The sequence below is a fragment of the Dromiciops gliroides genome, chromosome 1 (assembly GCF_019393635.1).
Source record: "Dromiciops gliroides isolate mDroGli1 chromosome 1, mDroGli1.pri, whole genome shotgun sequence".
NCBI lineage: Eukaryota > Metazoa > Chordata > Mammalia > Microbiotheria > Microbiotheriidae > Dromiciops > Dromiciops gliroides.
Genome location: NC_057861.1, coordinates 544668536 through 544693412, shown reverse-complemented (window position 1 = coordinate 544693412; position 24877 = coordinate 544668536). Strand labels below are relative to the sequence as shown.

Below are 24877 nucleotides of genomic sequence, written 5' to 3'. Positions count from 1 at the left end.
GGTCACACAGCTAGTAAGTGTCAAGTGTCTGAGGCCAGATTTGAATTCAGGTCCTCCTGAGTCCAGGGTCGGTGGTTTATCTACCACACTACCTAGCTGCCCAAGTTCATTTTTTTTTTTTGAGGAAAATATTTCTTAATAATGCTAGGGAACCAAAAAGTGAAATTTTTAATATGCTTTCATGATCAATAGTCACATTGCTCTACTTTTAAAGGTAAAAATAACAGTTTCCTTCATTGGTATTCTGAGTTATTTTTTTGCTTATTGTATTCTTTCCTCCTACTCAATATGTTTTTTTTTACTTTGTCTCTATTTCTTAGGGATTATTCAGAGCCTATGATTTGAAAATGTTTTTTGAAGAGATACATTCTTTGAATGTCTTGCTTATATTCATGTTATATGGATGGTCCGTCATTCCTCTCATGTACCTGATGAGCTTCTTCTTCTCACATCGTTCCATTGCAGAATTCAACCTTTTCCTATTCAATGCACTTTCTGGAATGATCTGCATACCTATTGTCTTCTTGATAGACAAACAAAGTAAGATCACCAAAACCTACTTTCCCCCCCCCAAAATTGGCCCTTTCACAGGAGGTAGTAATTAGAAAATAAAAAGAATCAGATTTAAGGATAGGGATTTTACTAAGTAGGCAAGGTCCTATGAACTTGTGAAAGCACGTGCCTTTAGAAATCCCCCAATCAAAAAGGTCAAATTTGGATTGACCAATCCTTATTGAACTAGGAAAACCTGCTGCCTCAAGTCTCTCCCTACTCTCCTTACTCCAGTCCATCCGAACACTCCTTTCAGTCCTCAAACTGTGATCTGGTCCTCTGTTCCCCTGTTGCCACAAGTGCTAGTATTCCTCTCAGCCTTGGAACCTTGACCAGTAACCCTTCTCCCTTGTGACTGGCCACAAGCACTCCTCTCCACCCTGGAGCTGTGACCCAGAACTGTGTATGAGCAATGAAGTTGTCAAATAGCATCAGTGCTAAGTGCCTGCAAAAGGTACCTTGTAATCTTTTTTGACCAGTTATATGACCTCTTTACTGTCTCTGGGCTGAGAGCTTTGAATACTGCATGGTCTCTAAGACCCATAGCTGGTGCTCCTGCTGCATGGGCTTTGGGGCCCCCAACTCAGTGTCACAGACCTCTCCTGCCAAATTCCTAAATTGCCTTAGGCTGGAAGAATGTCTCATTCCAACTTTTTGTTGATTTATACCATTCCAGAATTCAATTTGACAAGTTATTTTAAGGATGCATAGAAAGGAATATTGGGAGAGTTTGGCCAGATTGCTGCCTCTACTCCTTCATCTTGGCTCCACCACTGAGTAGACTTTTCAAGCATCAAATCCCTCAGGCCATATACCATATAAGGTCACCAACTCCCCTCATAGACCATCCCTCTTCACCTATATGAGCATTCCTCAATAAAATCCCTTCTCACAATCAGAGAAAGGCCTCCTTTCTTTTACCATCTTTTCAAACATTTCCCCTCTTCCTCACCCACTCCCTTGTATATTCTTCCCTTTCTGAGACCACAGAGACCACCTTCCCCTCATTACTAGCTTTTGATTTGGCCTAGCACATCACACATTTCTCTCCATCCACCATCTCCCCTTTCCTTCTCATGACTTCCCATGTTTTATTGTAGTCCCACAAAAACAAAACAAAAAACATTGATTCATCTGTAGGCAAGGTCTCACCAGATTCTGTCCATAAATACCCCCTGGCCACCTCTTCATTATTATTACTTCTACTAGATTTCAACCTTCACCCTTATCTCTCTTTCAGTATGGCTTTCTTTCTTAAAATATTCCAAACTCTCCTTTATTGTTTAATACCAAACTTTTTAATGTATGGCTTAACTCAGATTTACAGATTAGGTCTCCCTGGGCTTCATGCTGAGCCCTGATGCTTTTTGGTATACATTATACCATTCCCTCCTCTGTTTTCTATTGAGTGCAGAATAGTCTTGTGCTATTGCAATATCCTTTCCTTGGTATTTCAAGGTTTTTCTCATGATGGTTTGCAGAACTTAATGTTTTAAAATTGAATTGTTAAATTTAACCACTATGTGTTTTGGAGCTTGCACCTTTTCTATCTTTTTCTCTTGTGGCTAATCTGTGAATTCAACTGGAATTTCATTTTTTATGTTCAGAAGTTCTGGGCAATTCTATTATTGCCTTCATTATGGTTCTCAGATTTTTTCTGTCCTTTTCTCTTCTAGGAAACTTAGGATCCTTAGGTTTTCTCTGCACATTTTGTCTTCAAGATAGTGACCAAATTTTCTTTTAGTGTTGTTTTTTTGTTTCTCTTATTCTAGATTGTCCTTCACTTCTGTCTATTTGCATCCCTGATGTATTGCATTCTCATTCTCTCTCTCTCTCTCTCTCTCTCTCTCTCTCTCTCTCTCTCTCTCTCTCTCTCTCTCTCTCTCTCTCTCTCTCCCCCTCTCTCTCTCCCCTTCCCTCTCTCTCCCTCCTAACACTTGCCATCATATAGTCTAGGTTTTCTATTCTGTTTATTGTTTATATTGGTTTGCAAGGTATAAATTCTCTTGTCATGATTCACATTTTTCTTTTGAACCACTTGGAGATACTATATTGTGGTTCTGTCATCTCAGATTCTAAAGGGTACTCTGTCTCATCAAGTATTAGATCATTTCCCTTTGTTTTGCAGTATCTAGTCATAGATGCCTATACCATTTTACTAGATCTAAAGGCCATATTTCCTTATATTACTGGGATTTTTCCTGTTTATTTATCTGTTTATGTTCAAGAGCTTTGAGTGTTCATTTTCCTGAAATCTCGAACAGTCTTTCCCCTCATTCTATAGCTCTAAAATTCTATAGTTCTATTGAAGAGTCGTTTTCATGAAAACATACCATACCATATCCTTATATCACCATACTAATCCTCATATATGACCCTTTGTTTCTAGGATTTTGTCTTTTTTTGTTGTTGTTTGGGTGGGACACTGAGGGTTAAATGACTTGCCCAGGGTCACACAGCTAGTAAGGGTCAAGTGTCTGAGGCTGGATTTGAACTTAGGTTCTCCTGAATACAAAGCTGGTGCTTTATCCACTGTGCCACCTAGCTGCACCTTCTAGAATCTCGTAGGACAAAGTCAGGACTCATTTTTTTCTCCTAGCATGGCATCTGTTTTATATCAAGTAAATCAAACTTACTTTCCTCCTCCAATTCTTATTTGCTATAGATGTTCTTTCATTTTTCAGAAGTGCAAAAGTCTTTACAGCCTCAGTGGGAACAGACTGAAATAGATTAGTGTCTACTAATCTTAGCCTTTTTTAACCAATAAAGTAGTGAGTATCCAGAATCCTTACCCCCCACCCCCCAACCTTACCCCAAGGTAGGCTAATTCCTTCTCTACTAACAAAGATAAATGTTGCCTACTCATTGAAGAACAAGGAGTCTGTGGCTTCAGCTTTGAGGAAAGCTGCTCATCTTTAGTTTGTTTCTTTTTCCAATGTATGCCTTCATGTGGTTCGGACTTTGTCAGTTTGGTTATGTCTGTTCAGTCTTGAAGTCCTTTAAGGCAAGTCTCAGTAACATAATTCACTAATTTCTTATTATCTAACCATATAATAACTTAGTGTATCAATATCTGGGAAAATTCAGCTTCACTGTTGGAAAAACCTCATTTACTTGTTTTTTTGTTTGTTTGGTTTTTTAGTGAGGCAATTGGGGTTAAGTGACTTGCCCAGGGTCACACAGCTAGTAAGTGTTAAGTGTCTGAGGCTGGATTTGAACTCAGGTACTCCTGACTCTAGGGCCAGTGCTCTATCCACTGCGCCACCAGCTGCCCCAACCTCATTTACTTGTAAGCATTTTTCTGTGAGGATGTATTTTCTTTCTCTTAATAGTATTTTATTTTATTTATTCCAATTACATGTAAAGACAGTTTTCAACATTTTTGTAAGATTTTGAGTTCTAAATTTTTCTCCCTCCTTCCCTTCCCTCTCCCCTCCCCAAAAAAGCTAGTAATCAGATATATGTTTATATATATGTAGTTATATATATAGTTTAATATTAAATATAGTTTTTATACTCATCCTCCAAGATAATAAACAGGTCAGAGACATCAATAATATCTCCTACAATTTGTTCACCCAGAACAGAGAAGACTATTTCTGACTCTCTTGCCAGAAGTAGGTACCTCATTAGAAACCAGATCAGAGGAAAAGCATAATATTAATTTAATATTTTGTCCCAAGAGGAAATATATAACACATGATCATGTGGGGACTTCCCTCCTAAGAGGGAAGCTCAGAGACTCCCCATTTCTGAGGGTATATATGTTTTGGGGTTTTTTGTCCACTGATTACAGGGTGTTGTCAGTTTCAATACTATGATACAGAAGCAAAGGCAGTTTACCAATTTCAGTTATAACAAGTATGGAGGAAATACCAAAGCATCATGGTAAGATTACAGGATTCCAAAAAAAAAGGGTTTGGAAAGGAGGAGGTCACCCAGATTTCACCATAAGATAGGGACTTACTATCCTGAGGGAAAAGAAGTCACTAGGTAGGGTCTTTTATCTGCTAGCTATCTGGGTTCAGTTTGGAGTTGAAGGACATTTTGCTCCTATTAACCCAGGGTCTCATAAAAAATACTTTTAGATAATAAGGTACCTCTGTCAAATCCATGTGATCCACATATTCATATTAACAATCCCTCCTATTGGTCAAGGGGTCAGTCTCACTGACCCCCATAGACTAAGGAGCTTCTGTTTGGAACCTAACTTTTACAGGAACACCATTTAATCAAGGTGAGGAGTCAGGGAGATAGTGGAATGATAGGAAGGCCTGTTAAGTCCTGAAAAATCTGGAAAAGGCCTGGGGGTTCACTGTATTGACACATGTGGGGTCCCTTTCATAGGGGCACTGATCCATAAATCAGATTGTGACGACCAGGCTTCTGTATGAGTAGATATACAGAGCCAAGTAGGCAGATAGGTTCAGGAAGGTTTTAGTCTATTCAACTAAGGGTCTGATGGTGTGGGGTCACATAAGAGGGAGTGATCATTGTCAAATGGGAGGCAGAACTGGCTGCAAAGAAAGCCCCCACAAATACCAAAATCAATCCCATCTTTAGTAGAATTCAAAACCATAGGGTGACCTGACAAGGTGGATAGGACACAGAGAAAAGCACAGAGTCTTTGGGATGCTGGGTATTCTCAGCCCTCATCCAGTCCAAACTTGGGGTGCAGTCTCCTCTGGATGCTATTTCTCATCCTTGGAGGCCCAGGGTTGTGGTCTGCAGCAGCTGTCCCCTGCTTAATTCTTGGATGAACGGGAACCAAAGATTTTCACTGGGCTAGGGGAGTCCAAACTAGTTCAGTAGCCCTTTTCGAAGTATGAGGTATGTAGCCAGGACTCAGTTCTCAGGAGCAGTCTTGAGAGAGTCTTTATGGACAAGTCTTTTTGTATAGTTCAATTAATGTCTCTCCTGCTGATCACTAGGAATCAAGACAATTGCATTCCAGAATCCCACATTAATAGTGACTTTAAGAGAGTTTACTTAAACCCTTAGAAAAAATTGACAGATAACCATATATCCCTCCCTAAGAGACTGATTTTTTCCTAGTTTTTAACAAAATTCACCCTTAATTTAATTCACCCTTAAATTAAAATTAATAACTTCAATTGTAGTAAAGACTTAGGATAACATTTAATTAGTTTTGGAAGTGTATGTCAAATAAGTTGTCCATAACAGATATGTTTGTATTATAGGACATGTTTCACAGACAGGTGTTTTTCCATATTACGTGATAACCTTAAAGTTGATCTCTCCATAGGTGTAACAAAATATTCTATGTTACCCCCTTTGAGAAAACTGGTTGCATAAATTTGTTGCATTAAAATTCTCTTTCTTCAAAACAAGCTTGAGATATTTCTGATTGAGTTTTTAAATGCTTATCCAATAACAGACAGATGGCAAAGCTAGATGCCTATGCACTTTAGTTAGATTCTAAAAGGGACTAGAATTTTTGGGTCAAATAGCTTGAGTCTTATTCCTGCATCTTACGCAGACATTACAGTATTGATCTACGGATGAAGAACCAATATTGTGTTCATACTGATTAAGTAACATGATTATAGGTATTTGCCATAAAAGAAGAGAGGCAAAGCTCTCATGGAATAATACTTCCCCAAATTCCATGTCCACTCCAGGCAGAAGTTCTGCAGATGGCCAAATGCAGTGTGCTAGGCTTAAAATCAACCAGGTGGGAGAGTTTGCATTCCATGTGTAATACTACCTCAGCCTTTGCCAAAAAATCAGTCTCCCAGCCTTCCCCAAGAGAACTCCACCTGTAGTGCCTACATGTGAACAAAAACCCATAGGGTTGCTGCATCATGGGTCATATGGCTCAACATTCCTTGGTAGTCATAACTGGAGTTAGACCCAGAATAATAATAGTTAATAGTCCCATAATGTCTTAAATAGCAAGTTCCAATAATCAGTTCTAAAAGTGAACTCACTTCTGAAAAATCACATACCCTATGTACCAAGCATTAACTATGCTTGTACCCATGTTAAAATGATGCTTTTCATCCCACTACACAGAAAACCATTATTACACTCAATTAAATTCATAACCCAAAAAGAATTTAAGAATCTACTTTCTGACAATATCTCTAATACAATGAATTATTATTAACTCTTGGGTCCTTTTTTTTTACATGTTATAAATCACATAACTGAGGTAACAGCTTAAACTATACAAATTTCCTGATAGACAATCATAGTAATAAATTTGATTTAAAATGAGATCAGAATTGATTCAATTACACCTGAATCTATTTTCCAAATGATAGCCTATAGAACCTCATTTGATAATATCATTTTAGTATTAATTTACACAAGAACAATTTATCCCAGGCATTTCATATTTTCCTAGGGTTTTTGGTTTGTTTAAACTATTTTGCTACTATACACACACACACACACACACACACACACACACACACACACATTAAATGGTGATATATAACAGATTTTACTTGACTTTAGTTTGTATGAATCCCCAAATTTCTTAACTAGAGGGCCCAATCAAATTCACTGACCTTCGTCATGATTTTTCCTGCTGACACAAACTCTTCCTTTATTGGTGAGCCTGTCAGCTTTTAAAAAACAATAGATAATCTGATATAGGTTATATCTATATATCTATCTATCTATATATATATATATATCTATATATCTATCTATCTATCTATCTATCTATCTATCTATCTATCTATCTATCTATCTATCTATCTATATATATATATATATATATATATATATATATATATATATATACACATATCAGATTACCTGCTGTCTAGGGGAAGGGAGAGGGAGGGGAGGGAGGGAGAAAAATGTGAAATTGTAAAGCTTGTATAAAAAAAAGTTGAGAACTATCTTTACATGTAACGGAAAAAATAAAATACCTTATATAAAAAAATAAATAAATAAAAAATAAAAAGATTATTCACACACACACACACACACACACACAAACCAATAGAAAACTACCTTTCCATAGTCATTGAAATGATCCTTTTCTTTTTCCTTTTTTTCTAGTTAAAAAAAATTTAAATAAGCATTTTAATGCCACCTTCAACTTTCTACTTAGTTTTCAATATACTGTTAGAGCAACAAGTTTCTTTCTGCCCTCCCCCCACTTCCTTAACCTAGCTGCAGCATTAGGGGTAGTTTTTATCAAACAATTAAACAACTTTCCTTCTAAATTCCAAGCACAAAATTACATTTTTGACAGAAACTTAAACACACAGAAGAGACAATTCCATATTACAGAGAGACACAAGACATAGACACACATAAAATTATTCCAAAGAATTTCTAGTTCCTTGAAGCATCTTTTCTTTTTAGTTTTTCCTCATTTAACCTAATTTAGATTGATCAAAGGAGCTCCATTAGGTCGATTTAGTTTGTCATTATCTTTAGTCAATTCTAATCCTCTAAACAATATTTGTGCACATTAAAACAAATGTTTCTTAACCATTTGCAATGCAACAAGTCTACAAGAGGACTTACTCAGATTCAATAATTTATATGCCGAAACTGAGAAATTCCTACCTTTTAGAAATAGCTTATGACAGCTGTCTTCTATTGAGCACTCCAGTTTCTTCATGGGACAATAACTCAAACTAAAGTGAGAGTTTGATGTTTGAGTTGGAAGCTGGAAAGGAATATTCACCTTACAAGTCTTATTTGGGAGAAAATTCCTGGAGGCACCTTGTCATGACCTGTGTTGGAGGGTGAATTCCATTTCCATTTTCCAATCAAATCTGAGTTGCAAGGCACCATTTCTGTTGAATATTAAATATAGTTTTTGTATCCATCCTCCTACAAGATAATAAACAGATCAGAGACATATAATAATACTATGGGCCTAGCACCCCAGAAGTTTTCTGGGGTACATCAAAGAACCTTCTCCTTGAGAAACTAAACTAAAGGACAGACACACCTAAAGAGATAAGTGTCAGTGGAACAGGAGTGAGCTAGTTCCAGGACCACCACCCTTCATTCCAGTCTCCCCCACCCCTGGGGAGATAAGATTAGGTGTGGCTGCTGCCTTTGAGGAGGAGAAAGGTAGCTTGAGAGATCCACAGCCAACCCTCACCCAACTCCTCCAGCCACCGCCAGTGGGGGATGGTCCTCCCTCAATAAGGGAACTTTCCACAGCTAGATGATCACCCCCTTCAGTCCTCTCTAAAAGTACCTGCCTGTCTTCTGCTCGAGGAGATTGGTATCTCAGAGCCACACTTCCCCATGAGAAGTCCAAGGATTTCTCTCTTGGTTTCCCTTCCCCAGCCCCTAAATAAACTATTCTCTTATTCTACTGAATTTGTGTGCCAGAGGGTGTAGTTCTATAAAGAGGAATTCCTAAGGACCCCAAACCCAAACCCCTACCCTAACTCCTATCCCAAACCCCCACCTATTCTCCCCATAACATAACTGGTGCCCAATGTGGGGCACAGGAAACTTCCTCTTTCTTCTTGGCACACCCTCCTCCTCCGGGACCCCATCCCCTCCTGCTCCTCAGCCTCATTCCCTACCTGTTTATCGCTTCACCTCTTCTTCTCCACCTGCTTCTGTCCCTATGACTGGGACTTATTTTTGCCCACCTGCTGATCTCAGAACCAATCTCCTGTGCCCTTCACAGCCGAGCTCCTGCCACACTTGGAGTGGCTATCAGTACTCTTCTACTTTCCCCACATTGGGCGCCAAAAATATTATGGGGAAAGCACATGGGTCCTTAGGATTCCTCTGTAAAGTATTACACTCTCTCGCATGTCCTGGTTAGGAATAAAAGAACAGTTTTATTGGATACAACAGAAACTCACCAGAAGGAAAGTTTAAAACTCTTTCCTCCCCCACTAGACTGGGAAGTTTCCTTTTATAGGGCCAAGATGGCATGACCACCCAAGTAAGGGTAAAATGTCCCTTATTGAGTGGTGGGTTGGAAGCAGTCTGGTGGTAGGCAGTTGCTCTGTCCCCTCCTGGTGCAACCATGCCTAACAGGATTACCTCATCAAGGGGGTAAGGGAGACTGGAATGAAGGGTGGTGGTCCTGGAGTGCTGCTTATCTCTCTAGGTGTGTCCGTCCTTTGGTTTAGTTTCAAGGAGAAGGTTCCTTGATCTCTAGGGAAAACTCCTGGGGTTTCAAGGAAAAAGTTCCTTGACCTCTCCAGGCAACTTCTGTGGTAACTGGGGCCCATAATATTCCCATAACAAATAAGATCACTTACAATTTGTTCACCCAGATCAGAAAATGGATAGGAAAAACATAATATCAATTTAATGTTTTGTCCCAAGAGGAAATATATAACACATGACCATGTGGAGATTCCCCTCCTAAGAGGGAAGCTCAGAGACTCCCCATTTCTGAAAGGGAAAAACCACAAGAAAGAAAAAAAAAACAACAACAAATAAAGTGAAAATAGTATACTTTGATCTGCATTCAGACTCCATAGTTCTTTTTCTGGATGTGGAGAGTATTTTACATCATAAGTCTTTTGGAATGGCTTTGGATCATTGTATTGTTGAGAAAAATTAAGTCTTTCACAGTTGATCATCACACAATGTTCCTGTTACTGTGTATAATGTTCTCCTGGTTCTGCTCACTTCACTCAGTATAAGTTCATGTAAGTCTTTCCTGGTTTATTCTGTGTGTATCTCTCTGCTTCAAATGTATTTCTTGTAAACAACATATTGCAGGATTCTGGTTTTTAATCTACTCTGCTATCTTCTTCTGTTTAATGGGTGAGTTCATTTCATTCACATTCAGTTTTTCTCTCCTTTCACCCTTTCCCTCTTCATCATTGTTTTGCTTCTGACCACTGCCTCCCTTACTTTGACCACCCTTGTATCAGACCCCCCCCTTCCTTTTCTTTCCCTTTCCCTGCCTACTTCCCTATAGGATAAGATAAATTTCTTTACCCAACTGAGTGTGTTGTGTTATTCTCTCTTTGAGCCAAATCTGATGAGAGTAAGGTTCAAACAATGCTAACTCCTCCCTTCTTTCCCTCTTTTGTAATACATCTTTTGTGCCTCTTCATGTGATGCAATATATTCCCATTCTGCCTTGCCTTTTTTTCTCTCAGTACAATCTTTTTTTTTACCCTTTAGATAGTTTTATACCATCACATCAAAATCAACTTATACCCACACCCTTTATGTATACTCCTATCTGCCCTAACATATAGTTCTCAAGAGTTACAAGTATTGTCTTCCCTTGTAGGGATGTAAACATTTTAACCTTGTTGAATTATGTTATCCCCCCGTTTTACCTTTTTTATGTTTCTCTTAAGTCTGAAGATCAAATTTTCTGTTCAGTTTTGGTATTTTCATCAGGAAAGTTTTAAAGTTTCCTGTTTCATTGAATGTCCATCTTTTCCCCTGAAAGTTTTTCCCTCAGTTTTGCTGGGTAGATTATTATTGGTTGCAATCCAAGCTCCTTTGCCTTCCAAAATATCATATTCCAAATTCCCCAATCCTTTAATGTTGAAGCTGCCAGATTCTATGTAATCTTGACTATGGCTCCCTGATATTTAAATTGTTTCTTCCTGGCTGCAGTTTTTTTACCTTCACCTCATAATTCTGGAATTTAGCTACAATATTCCTTGGAGTTATAATTTTGGGGTCTCGTTCAGGAGGTGATGGGTAGATTCTTTCAATGTTGTTTTGCCCTCTGATTCTAGGCTATCAGGGCAGGTCTCCTTAATTATTTCCTGCAATATGCTGTCCAGTCTCTTTTTTTGATCATGGCTTTCAGGTAGTTCAATAATTCTTAATTTGTCCCTCCTGGATCTATTTTCCAGGTCTATTGTTTTTCCAATGATTTTTACTCTTTACTTCTATTTTACTATTTTACTTTTTCTTCTACTTTTACATTATTTTGATACCGTTTGACTGATTTTAATGTCTCATAGAAGCGTTAGTTTCTATTTGCCCAATGCTAATTTTTAAGTAATTATTTTCTTCAATCAGCTTTTGCACATCTTTTTTCCATTTGGCCAGTTGTATTTTTTAAGGAATTATTTTCCTCTATCAAATTTTGCCCTTTTCCCAAGCTATTGACTCTCTTTTGCATAGCTCTCATTTCTTTTCCCACTTTTTCTTCTACTTCTCTTATTTGATTTATAAAATCCTTTTCTCAATCTTCCAAGAAGGCTTCGTGGTCTTGACACCAATTTATTTTCTCCTTTGAAGCTTCACATGTAGGCATTTTAACAGCGTTCTACTCTTCTTAGTTTGTGTTTTGGTCTTCTCTGTCACCAAAGTACCTTTCTATGGTGAGGGTTCTTTTATGTTTCTTACTCATATTTTAGCCTCTTTCATGACTTTTAAAGTTGACCTCTGCCCCTGGTACACAGGGGGCATTGTCCTTTTGGAGGGGGGTGGCAATGGGAGTTAAGTGACTTGCCCAGGGTCACACAGCTAGTAAGTGTCCTGTATGAGGCTGGATTTGAACTCAGGTCCTCCTGAATCCAGGGCTGGTGCTTTATCCACTGCACCACCTAGTTGCCCCAACAGGGGGCATTGTCTCAAGCTTCTTTTGCTGGTAGCTAGAGGCCTGATCACTGGCTTTCTCCTTAGAGGTTTAGGAGCTCATCCTTCCTCACTGCACTAGGGTGATCTGGCCTAAGTGCACCTATTGTATATGGGATACCCCACATGGCAGTTTGCATTCTGTCTTGTGACTGGAGGCCTCACAACTGGCCTTCTGTACCACTAGTCTCCTGAAGGACTGAGGGCCCTCAGCTGCTGCTCTGTTTTTGGCTAAGAGTCTTCCCCTGCCTTGTCCAGACACTCTCTGCATGGTGATATGGCCCCTTTTTACCCAAGATTGACAGACTTTTCATGATTTCCTTTTAGGTTATCATAAGCTGGATGATTTTGTCACTCCATCTTTTTGTAGGTTCTATAGCTCCAGAATCCATTTAGAGGCTTAACTTAACATTGTTTATGAGGGAAATTTTGGAGAGCTCTGGCAACTTCCTGGGTTCTCTCTGCCATCTTCAAATGTATTGGGGGTTTTTAGTTTGTTGAAATAAAAAAAACTATAACTTTCAAGTTTTGTGCCCTATAACAACACAATTTTCCTGTTCTGAGCCTCAACTGGGATTTAGAACTGGAGAATTTGTACAAATGATTCTGGATAAGTCAGGCAGCTGGAACATGGGTCATGTTGTTTAGAAACTGATAAAGTCAGAAAACATTTAAAGAACTCTGATTGCTGTTTTTAGGAGAAATGTGTATATTGCCACTGTGGTCTTCAGTGGCTTTGTTTGGTTGCCCTGGAGAGAAATGTGTCTTACAGTGAAAGCTAATGAATAACCTTTCTATCACAGTATTATACTTGGGAGTGTACTCTGAAACTGTGACCAATTCATTCCTGCTGATTCCCAGTTATACTTTTGGGATGTCCATCAAAGAATTTTTTGAAAATTTAAAGACCAAGGAATTCTGTAGCATTACTTCTTGCCCACATAATGGTAAGTAACCTTGACACCTTCAGACCCTAGTTTCAGCTGCTTACCCCAATCTATTTTTCCCATTTCTCCCTATTTTGAAGCAGAAAACAAAGAGTGGGTGGAATGAATCAAAAAGCATTTATTAAGTACCCACTGTGTGCCAGGAACTATGTTAGGAACTGAGGACACAAATACCAAGTAATTAATTCCTTCCTTTAAGGATCTTTTATTCTGCTCAGAGGACACAATATGTTCATAAATTTATACATGTGGTATTTATGCAAAATTGAGACAAAGCGATAGTAGGGAGGTCAACTAAATTGGGGAGTCATGGAAAACTTCTTGGAGAGAGCTTGAGTTTCCAAGAAGTGCTAGTGACAAGGGAAACCACTGCAGTCATGAAGGACAGTCTGAAAGCAAGAACACAGAGGTGGTAGATGTAATGTTATGTAAAAGAAACAGCAAGGAAGATAATTCTGCTGGAATAGAATGTTTGAAGGGAAATGGTTTGTAACCAGCCTGAAAAGATAAGCTTGAACCATATTGTAAATGGCTTCAGATGCCAAACAGGTTTTGTCTTTTATCCTAGAAGCAAGAGGGAACTATTGGAACTTCTTGAGTTGGAGAAAAGGAAAGGAAGGGAACAAACATTTATGAAGTTCATACTGTGTGCCAGGCACTATACTAAGTGCTTTACAAATATTACTCATTTGATAATCAGTGAGGAAATGATTTTTTTAGACCTGTGCTATAAGAATATCAATTTGGCAGCTGTGTTGAGAATGAATTGGAAAAGTAAGAAGATGGATACTAAGAGGTCACTTGGGAGGCTATTACAATAGTTAAGTAGAGAGTGGAGGTCTGAAATAGATGGTTATGGTGTTTTGGGGAGAAAGGGAAAGATGGAAAATGTAAGGTAGTATTAGCAAGACCTAGCAAATCATTTGTAAATGGGAGGTGAGTGAGAACAAAAAATTGGGGATGACATCTAGTTTGTGAACCTGGGTGACAAGAAAAATATAATACCCTGTACAAAAAACAAGAACGTTAGGAAGAGAGGATAGGTTTAGGTAGAAAAATAATGAATTTATTTTGGCATGATGTGTCCAGGTGAATATATCTAGTTGGAGTTCAGGAGAGAGATGAAAGCTAGATCTAAGAGTCATCTTGAATCCATGGGATTTGGTGAGATCTCAAAAAAGTATGGAGATGAGGGAATGATCTTGAAATGTACCTATCCATATCTGTAAAGGAACATGGATGATGGTCCAATAAAGGAAAATGAGAATTATCATTCAGACATGTAAGAAAAGAATAATGACAGAGCAGTGTCATAATAATCCAGGGAGGAAGGGATCGAATGGAGAAAGTCTAAGGCATCATTATAGCAAATCCCAGTACAAAAAGCATTTCCCTAGCTGAGAACATCTTTATAAAGTACTCTAAGGTTTCAGAAGATACAGTGTAAATGCAACAGGATCACAGAGCTCATGGAGAATGAGGAATAGGTTGTTCTTAAGAATTTGAGGTTCATTCCAGGAATATTGTAGCCAAATTCCAGAGCTCCCCAGTCAAGGAGAAAATATTGCAAGGAGCTATAAAAAAGGAATTCAAATACTGTGGAGCTACAGTAAGGATAAAACAAGATCTAGCAGCATCTACATTAAAGGACTGGAGGGCATAGAATGATATTCCGGAGGGCAAAGGAACTGGGACCACAGCCAAGAATCACCTACCCAGCAAAACCGATTATAATCTTTCAGAGGAAAAGATGCAACTTCAATGAAAAAGAGGACTTTCAGGCATTTGTGATGAAAAGACCTGAACTGAAGAAAATTTGATTTTCAAATACAAGACTCTAGAGAAGCATAAAAAGGTAAACAGGAAAAAGAAATCGTGAAGGATATTAAAAGATTAAACTTTTTACATTCCTACATGGGAAGATAATACTACTAACTCATAAGAACTTTCTCAGTATTAGGGTAGCTGAAAAGAATATACTTAGAGGACACAAGTCTGAACTGAATATGAAGGAATGATATCTGTAAAGCATTTATTTTGTTTGTCCTTGTTTTTTGTGGGGCAGGAAGGGTGGGGTGTCTTAAGTCTGGGGCCATATTTGTGCTCAAGGAGGGAATAACATACACACCCAATTGGGAGGAGTAATTTATGTAAACCTACAGAAAAGTAGGAGGGGAAGAGGATAAGGAGAAAATGGTGAAAGAATGGAGGGCAGAGCAGGGGAGGGGGAAGTCAGAAGCAAAATACTTTTAAGGAGGAATAGGGTAAAAGAAGACATAAAATAGATTAAATGTCATGGGAAGGGAATAGGATGGAGGGAAATAGTTATGATGATTGATTATAATGACAAAATGTATGGTACCTACTTTGCTGGGCTATTGTGAAGAAAATTCTTTGTCATGTTTAAGGTACTATATAAAAGTTATGATGAACAGGATGCAATCAGAAAAACCTGGAAAGACCTACATGAACTGAAGCACAGTGAAACATACTGTATAAAAAATAACAGCAATAGTGTAAAATGATCTGGTGGGAAGCATGTGGTTGGTTATTTTCAGCAAGGCACTGATCCAATATAACCCTGAAGGACTTATGAAAATTGCAGTCCATCTATAGAGAAAGACTTGATGGTATCTGAAAACAGATTGAAGCATAATTTTTTTGACAGTTCCTTAATGTGAAGTTTTGTTTTTATCTGTTTTCTCTCACAACCTAGCTAATGGGAAGATGTTTTCCATGACTACTCATGTATAACTTATATTGAATTTCTTGAGTTCTTGGGGGTTGGGAGTGGGAAGGGAGGGAGGAAGAGAAGTTGGAACACAACGTTTTAAAAAATTGATGTCAAAATTTGTTTTTACATGTAATTTGGAAAATAAAATTCTAAACAGAAAAAAAAGAATTTGTGGTTCTTTAGGTATCTTCTACCTCCTACTGCAAACTCAGTCTCTTAAATGAGATGTAGAGAAAATCCAGTACAAGACTTTCCTGTATCAGCCTCCTTTTTCTTTCTGTTTTTTCCTCTACCTTTCTAACTTTATCTTCAAAGCCCTTTTTGATCACCTCTATGGCCTGAGACCAATTCATATTTTTCTCGGAAGCTTTGGATGTAGGAGCCCTAACATTGCTATCCTCTTCAGAGGGTGAACCTTGATCTTCCTTGTCACTAAAGAAGCTTTCTATGGTTCACAACTTTCTCTGCTTGCTCATCTTGCCCATCTTTTACTTGACTTTTAACTCCTTCTTAATGTGGGGTACTGCTTCCAGGTTATACTGTCCCAAGCTTCAGGGAGTCCCAGGTGTTATGAATTAATGAGTGGCAGGTTTTTCACTCACCTGGCCTTTTTTCTGGTCCATATATAACCCCAAGACAACTTGCTAATTAACCAGGCAGCAACACTTTATGTGCTGTTGGTTGTTAGCTCAGATGAGCCTGCAGCCCTCCCCTTCCTGGGCTGCCACTGTTCAAGGTTTCTTCCTGGTTCCCAGCTGGGGTAGGACATCCAAATCCCCCCTTAGCTTCTGCATATACCACCCTCCTACCCCCAGCTATTCAGCCCTCTCACCAGACTGTGAGCTTAGTTTCAAAAGATACTGGCACTTCAGCTGATTCAGAAGGCTCAGGGGTAAGTTTCTCTGGTGCAGCCTGCCTGGGGCCAGATCTGTGTTGGGCAATCTCGGAGTTGGACTCCACTCCCAGCACAGCACAGCAGCTCCCTCCTGCTGAACTTCTAAGCTGTCTTTGTCTGGAAAATAATCTCAGTCATCTTTTTCTGGGTTCTGCTGCTCCAGGAGTTGTTTTCTGGCTGTGTTTGGAGTTTTTTTGGAGTAATTGTGTCAGGAAGTCTGAGTGTTTACTGCCTTTCCTCTGCCATCTTCGAACCTCCAGTACAAAGAAGAGCAAGGCTCCCTTTGACTTCAAGCCTCCTGTCTTTTGCCACCATCAGTCCTTTGAGTGTAGAAGAGTGGTATCCTTCCCTCAATGATGAACTTCTCATACCTTGTAATATCCTTCATACCCCAGTGACTCTGAACTCCTGTAAATCATTATCCATGCCCCAATCCATATCCCTTACCACTCAATTCTTTAGTCCCACTCCACCCAACCTTCCCCCTAGAGTTTCATCCTCACTCTACCTAGTCCTTCCACTGTTGCCTCTGGCATGACTGTTTCATTAGACAATAAACTTCCCTTCATCTTAAATCTTTTCCTCTCCCTCTCTATGTCTTCTAACTCTTATTGAAACCTGGCTTTTTCCTGATGACTCACCATCCCCAGACACCCTTTCCAGTACTGGCTGAGCTTTCACTCATTCTCCTCAGCTCCCTCATCAAGGCAAGGGAGTTGGAATACTCCATTACCTTTTCTACTTCTCCCCTTTCTTTCATCATTTAGTAACCTTTCTTCCTTTTTGGTTTATGCTATTCATTTTTACCACCCAATCAAAATCTTACCAGCTGTTATTTACAGATCCCAAGGTCATTCCCCTCAATGACTTTCCTGGCTTACAGTTTTTCTCTGCTTTGAGGACTCCAATATACAGATTGATTATCACACAAATATCCTTGTCACTAAGTTCCTCAACCTATTCACCTCCCATGAGCTACTCCTCTACTCTACTTTGGTCATATGCAATGATGGTCATACAGTTGATCTGGCAGTCACCCACAAATGTACCACATCCATGTTAAAGAATTCTGAAATCTTCCTATACAATCATTGTCTATTGACTTTTTACTTCTCCTTCTGCCTTCTCTCACACGCACATATGAAGAGTGGATGTTTTTATACATATATACAGGATATATACATATATACAGGATATGTTTGTGTATATGTATGTATGCATGTACATAAAATCCACTCTTCATTTGCATCATAACTTCCAAGCCATTGACCCCACAATTCTCTCCTAGACCATTTCTCCTGAAGTAGCTACTCTCTTCTCCCCATATTGACCCCTTGTTAAACCAACTCAACTCTTCATTCTATTCCTTTTTTTGATCCCTGGCACCCTCATATCACAAGTTATGCCTCTACCAGCCCCACACCTTGGATCACATTAATCACCTTTGTTCCTACATAAATGATGTTGAATGAAGGTGCAGAAAGGCTTGCAATGGTTCTGACTCGGTCCACTACAAACATATGTTACATAACTCCAACTGGGCCCTCACCACTCCTAGGCAATCCTTTTATACCTCCCTTATCAACTCACTATCCCACTCTCCACAGCAGCTCTTCCAAACCTTTTCATCCTTTTTCAAATCTCACATGGCTTCTTCTCTCCCCACTCTTTCAGCTGAGAACCTTGCCTCATATTTTACTGAAATATTGAGGCCATTCATCATGAACTCTTTTCCCCTCTTCTTCATCTCCTACCACTCAGGTTTCTGTTTCACATGATGAATTAGCCTTCCTCCTTACCAAGTCTAACCACTCTACTGGGGGCAGAAAGGTGGCACAGTGAATAAAGCACTGGCTCTGGAATCAGGAGGACCTGAATTCAAATCTCACCTCAGTCACTTACTAGGTGTGTGTGACCTTGGGGCCATCTCCAGTCATTCTGATGTCTATCTTGCCACTGGAGGAGAAGGCGAGGTTGGTGATGTTGAACAGCCTTCCCTCACTTAACTCCAGTTCATTTCAAGTCATGATATCACCCTGATGTCATGGTCATCTTTAAGAATGAAGGATGAGCAACAACAACCACCACTCTACTTGTTCAAGTGATCTCATTCCATCATGCTTTTTCAGCAGACTGTTCCCTCTGTTATCCTTTTTCTTTCACTTACTTTCCATTTCTCCCTGTCTACTGGCTCATTTTCTACTGCCTACAAACATGACCATGTCTCCCCTATTCTGAAAAATACCCTCACTTATTCCTTCCATCCTATCATCCTTTATGTCTTCTGCCCTTTTTAGCTGAACTTGAAAACTCTGTCTACAATAGGTGGATAGAGATATGTGGCACAGTGGATAGAGCACTGGCCTTGAAGTTGGAATTACTTGAGGTTCAAATCTGACCTCAGACACCTACTAGTTGTGTGACCCTGGACAAGTCATATAGCCCCAATTTCCTTAAACATCCATGGCCATCTCCAGTAATCCTTATGTATATCTTGCCATTGGACTGATCCAGATCATCCTGGAAGAGCGAATGAGGCTGGTTACCTTGCATAGCCCTCCCTCACTTAAATCCAATTTACTGCAAGTTATGACATCACCTGATCCTCTCACATGGAGAGGAGTAAGATCACATGGTCCTTTTAGAGAACAAAGGATAAACAAAAGCAATCTACATTAGGTGCCTCCATTTTCTCTCCTTTCATTCTCTTCTAAACCTCTTACAATTTGGCTCCCAACCATATTATTCCTCTGAAACTACTTTCTCTAAAGTAACTCTCTTAGTTGTGAAATCCAAAGGTCTTTTTTTCTATTCCATTCTCAATCTCTCTGCATCTAGCCTTTGACACGGTTGATTATTCTTTTCTTTTCTTTTCTTTTTTTTTTTTTGTGGGGCAATAGGGGTTAAGTGACTTGCCCAGGGTCACACAGCTAGTAAGTGTCAAGTGTCTGAGGCTGGATTTGAACCCAGGTCCTCCTGAATCCAGGCCCGGTGCTTTATCCACTGCGCCACCTAGCTGCCCATGATTATTCTTTTCTTAATACTCTATTCTCACTAGTTTTGGGGGGATACCACTTTCTCCTAGTTTTCTTCCTATTTATCTAAATATTCCTTCTCTGTCTCTTTTCTAGATCCACTTCCAGATCACAACTTCTAACCATAGGTGCCCCTCAGGGACTCCCACCCCACCCAGCTCCTACCTTCCCTATCTTCCCTATTACTTTAGAGGGCAACATCACCCTCACAGTCCAACCTTGAAATCACCCATGGACTCTTCACTATATCTCACACACTGTCCTTCCATATCCAAGCTGTTGCTAAGGCCTGTCAATTTCACCGTTGTAATATCTTTTGAATATTCCCCTTTCTCTCCTCTGACAATGATAATATTGTAGTGCAGGTCCTCATTACCTCAAGCCTGATTGATTTCAATAGCATTCTGGTGGTTCTGCCCACCTTAAATCTCTCTCTACTGCAATATGTGTTCAGTATTCCGTTCAGAAACGAAATAGATTTTCCTAAAACACAGGTTTGATCATGTCACCTTCCTATTCAGCAAATTTCAATGACTTCCTATTGCTTCCAGGAACAAATACAAAATACTCTGGCCTATCCCCTTACTACCTTTCCAGCATTTGCACACCTTACTCCTCAACAAATTCTCTCTGATCCATTGACACTAGGATCCTGGCAGTTCCATAAACAAGACACTCTATCTCTTACCTATAGGGATTCTCCCTGGCTGTCACCCAGGCCTGGAATTCTCTCTCTTCTCTGTTCCAACTGCTGACCTCCCTAGCTTCCTTTAAGCCCCATCTAAAATGCCATCATCTTCAAGAAGCCTCTCCCAACCCCTCTTCATTCATTGCCTTTTCTCTAATTATTTCCTATTTATCCTGTATATACAAGCCTTATGTTTATTTGCATGTTGTTTCTTCCATTAAATTGTAAGCTCCTTGAGGGCAGGGACTATCTTTTCCCTCTTTTTTGTATCAGTAGCACTTAGCACATTTCCTGGAACATAGTAAATGCATAAAAATGTGTACTGATTGATTGATTAGGGTGTTTAGGCCACTAAATGTTGCTGATCAGTAATTGGTAATATGAGTGTTTTTGAACTCCTGCCAAAAAGTGAGCAATCGACTCTCTGTTTTTATTGAAATCTATGTGTAAAGGAAGGGCTACAGACATCTTAAGTTCTCCATCCTATTAAAAATGTTAAAGGGAGAAATTTAAGCATGAAATTCATACTTAAAATATGGGAATATGTCTAATAATCCTAAAATGCAAGTACTATTGTGTATGTATATTAATACATATTTTACATTGTTTTATTTTATCATGTTACAGTGCTGAAAGATGTTCATATGTGCTCTGCCTTCATAATTTGTTGTTTATATAACAGACCATTATCTGACCACAGGTTAAAATGAAAAGGTGGAGGGAGAGTATTGATGATGGAAAACCTTTCTAAAAATAATAAATAACAAAGCAAGGTACCTTCTCTTTTTTTCTATTCCCAGGTGCTGAGACTAATTTCTATGCATGGGAAAGTGCTGGAAAGTTTCTGGTTGGCATGGCTGCCTCAGGCTCCCTTTATCTCTTCTTGCTTTGTTTGATTGAGATATACCTTTGGAAAATAAGAAACTATTGTACTAATTTCCTTTTCTCTAGTCATCTGATATGGCAACAAATACGTAGGGATCTAGGGTTAAACCAGGAAAAGGTACAGTATCTAAAAGAAATTAACTTTTTTGGGGGGGATTTATAACATACTTTATGTTTTTAGTTGATATATTTCTTTTTGTTAATTATGAAAGTATTTTATTATTTTCCAGTTACATGTAGAGATAGTTTTCAACATTTGTTTTTATAAGGTTTCTGGTTTCAAACTTTTTTTCCTCCCTCCCCTCCCTCCCCCCTCACCACTTCCATCCTTAAGTACAGCAGTGTACTATTATACTTTTTCAAAAAGGGCAAAGACCTTTAGCCTAGGATTGTCAGTAGTCTTTCCAGTTCTGTTCCCTCAGGATCTTGTCTCTGAGGCCTGTCACCTCTATAACAGCAGGTGGGAGGGATATAACCTTTCCTTCCCAACAAATCTTTCCAGTTCAAAACTGGATTCTTTTGGTGAGGAATCTTACCCTAACTAATAGTGACCCTCCCATATATTTCTCAAATTCCTATGGATCTCTGTAAATGAGTGAATGGGGCAGGGGGGGATTACTGGGTCCTAGGGCAAATTAATAATTTCTGCTGGCCTTTTCATACATAATTGAACTACTAAATGCCTCAGACTCCTCTGCAAGGTGTGAAATGCTTCATTTACACCTAAGAGACCTTTACCCTTACATTTCATTGTCTCATCCTTTGCCCTTTATGGCCTTTAACTTTGTTGAAGTCTAAAAGAGGTTTCAAATAGAAAATAAAGTTAAAGTAATTTGTTGAAGAATTCATTAGAAAAAGAAGAGGAGGAAAAAAAGAAAAAGAAAAGAAAAAGAAGAGGAGGGAAATGTTAACAGTTGTGTATTTGTAGGAGAGTTCATCCCAGGTTTGTAGGGGAATGCTTTGTAGCTACTGTTTTTACTATACCAATTTAGTAAATGCCTTTGATAAGAGCTAATTGTGTTTACTGGCTGATTATTAAGTGAAGCACACCAGAGTGGGCTTGTAAGCTATTATGGCAGGACTTTTAGCCCACACATGCCCTAGAATTCAAGGTAGTATCCACCCTCTGGTATCCAACCTATAGGTGCGACTGCAAGTTGGTAGAATCCAGAGAGGTTTCTATAATTAGAATAGATATGGTCCAGGCTTGATACAAAGATAATAACCAACTAGAAGAATAAGGAGACTACACCATTAATTCTATAAAGTCAAGACACCTAAGTGGAATGTTTGTCTCCCACAGTCATCCCAGGTATGAGGGATACCTGGTTTTTTAGGTCCCTTATCAATTTTGAATCCAACTAGGTTAGCTCTAAGTCCCCCAAAAGAACAATTTAGAAACTGTCTCCAACTCTAGCTCAGCATTCTCTGGCCTCAGGTACATTTTGTAACTGTGGCACAGAGGATTTCATTACTTTCCAAAACATTTATCAATGTGCTTGAAATTTCACATAATAATCTTAGTTCCAGCAAGAATAAACATTCCCCAATTAATTAATGGCTATATTGGCCTGATTTCTAAAACTATAGAATTCAGTTTTACATGTATGAGAACTGAAGTAGTGAATGTGAAACTTCCTCTAAAGCCCTTCTCAGAGCTTCTGTAACCTCCCTGAAAGTATCTTTCTTCTACCCTCCTCTGGCACTTTTCCCCCACCAGTTCAGGCCATCCACATTATTAATCTTTGTCTTGGAAATATAGGAGCAGGGATTTGAACTACCAGAGATTTCTGAAGACCAAGATGTGGCATATGAGAGGAGGAAAATCCAAGAATGCTCTCCAGATAGTCTGTCATCTTTGAACAGCCCACTAGTTATTAAGAATCTCCTAAAGGTAAAGTTAATCAGTAATCAATATCGTCTCACTAAAGACATGTCAGAGATGTCACAAGTTTAATTCAGCTTGTCTTTGCAATCAGGGGAGAGGAATTTGAGCTGAATGGGAGACAGTTCTTGTAAAGTTGCCTTAGGAATGTTTCTTGCAAAATATTAATCAGTTCTGTCCTTATGTTTTACATTTTCTCAGGTGTATTTTAAATGGTTACCTGTCCTGGCTGTGGATAGACTCTGTCTAGCAGTTCAAAATGGGGAGTGCTTTGGGCTACTCGGCTTCAGTGGAGCAGGGAAAACCACCACCTTCAAAATGCTGACTGGAGATGAAACTATCACCTCTGGGGATGCCTTCTTTGAAAACCACAGCATCTATAAGGACATTAGAAAGGTAAGAGGTTGCTGCAGACCAGGACTAGAGGAGACATGCTGTCCTTCCTGAAGGATGGGGACCCAGTAGGTAGATATAGAATAATGGAGTAAAAGAGTATTGATAAGGTGCAGTTTTCCCTTAAAAGGCAGCAAAACCAAGTGATATGGGGAGAAAGCACATGGGTCCTTAGGATTCCTCTGTAAAGAATGACACTCTTGCGCAAGACCTAATTAGGAATAAAAGAACAGGTTTATTGCGGTACAAGAGAAACTGGCCGGGAGGAAGGTTTTTGGAGAAACAAAATGCTTTCCTCCCTGACTAGCTCAGGGAGCACCCTTTTATAGGGTTTAGATGGCGTGGGTAAGTGTCCCTTATTGCATGAGGGGCTGGGGGTTCTCTGGAGTTGAGCTGGGGTAGGAAAGATGGCTCGTGAGCAATCTGGTGATGGGCGTTAACTCTGTCCTGATGGGTCGCAGCAGTCTGCTGGGTGGGCAGTTCCAGGTTGTCTTCTCCTGGTGTAGCCTCTCCCAATGGATTACCTCATTCAGGTGCTCAGGAGGACTGGAATTCGGGGTGGTGGTCCTGGAGCATGCTCAGTTCCATCTGGTGCCACTTATCTCTTTTGGGTGTGTATGTCCTTGATTGAGCTCAAGGAGAGGCCTACTTGATTTCAAGGGAAAACTCCTGACGTTTCAAGGAAAAAGTTCCTTGACCTCCCCAGACAACTGTTGGGGTAACTGGGGCCCATAATCCTCCCATAACACAAAGAAGAGAGATTGTAGAAAAATAAAAGTACCTTAACCTTGAGAGTCTGTGGAGGGGAGTAGGTAGGTCTTCTCTAACTTCTTGTATGAAAATAAAAGTCAGAGTTCAGCAAATTAAGGTCCCTGTTGAGGACAACTCTGCTGAAGCCTTTTGAACTGGCAAGGGAGAAAATTACTTACTTTTCCTTTTTGATTTTATAAAACTCTTATTCTACTCCATTAGTTATTAACTTAAGTTAATTGTGTTTCCACTCTTCTGTTCCAGCATCTGGAATCAAGGTAAATCTCAAACTTGTTGAAAGTACCCTTAAATATGATGCTGACTTCTTCATTACTCATTGCTTACCCCTTTATTATCTGACTTCAGTCCTTCAGTTTTACTAGGATACTGGAATTTTTGTCTTAGAGATTGGTACCTCCTTATCTTTAAATAAAGTAGTTTTTTTAATTCCTTATGTTGCTTAAGTTCTCTGTAACATTTCAAACTTTTGACCATCTTCTCATTCTATCTAATCTCATACCTTGACTTCTTTTAATCTCCAGGCTCATGAATATCCTTATACATCTAAGTAGCCTTTGTTT

The 24877-nt window shown here is 39.2% G+C and overlaps 1 protein-coding gene across 1 annotated transcript in view; it reads left to right on the top strand.

Moving 5' to 3' along the window:
• LOC122751467 (phospholipid-transporting ATPase ABCA3-like) overlaps positions 1–24877 on the top strand; it is a 196592-nt gene that overhangs the window by 133683 nt on the left and 38032 nt on the right. Inside the window, exons 21-25 of the mRNA XM_043998534.1 lie at positions 321–540; positions 12888–13031; positions 21184–21386; positions 23031–23162; positions 23355–23549. Of these exons, the coding sequence (XP_043854469.1) occupies positions 321–540; positions 12888–13031; positions 21184–21386; positions 23031–23162; positions 23355–23549 (894 nt within the window). The remainder of the gene's footprint in view (positions 1–320; positions 541–12887; positions 13032–21183; positions 21387–23030; positions 23163–23354; positions 23550–24877) is intronic.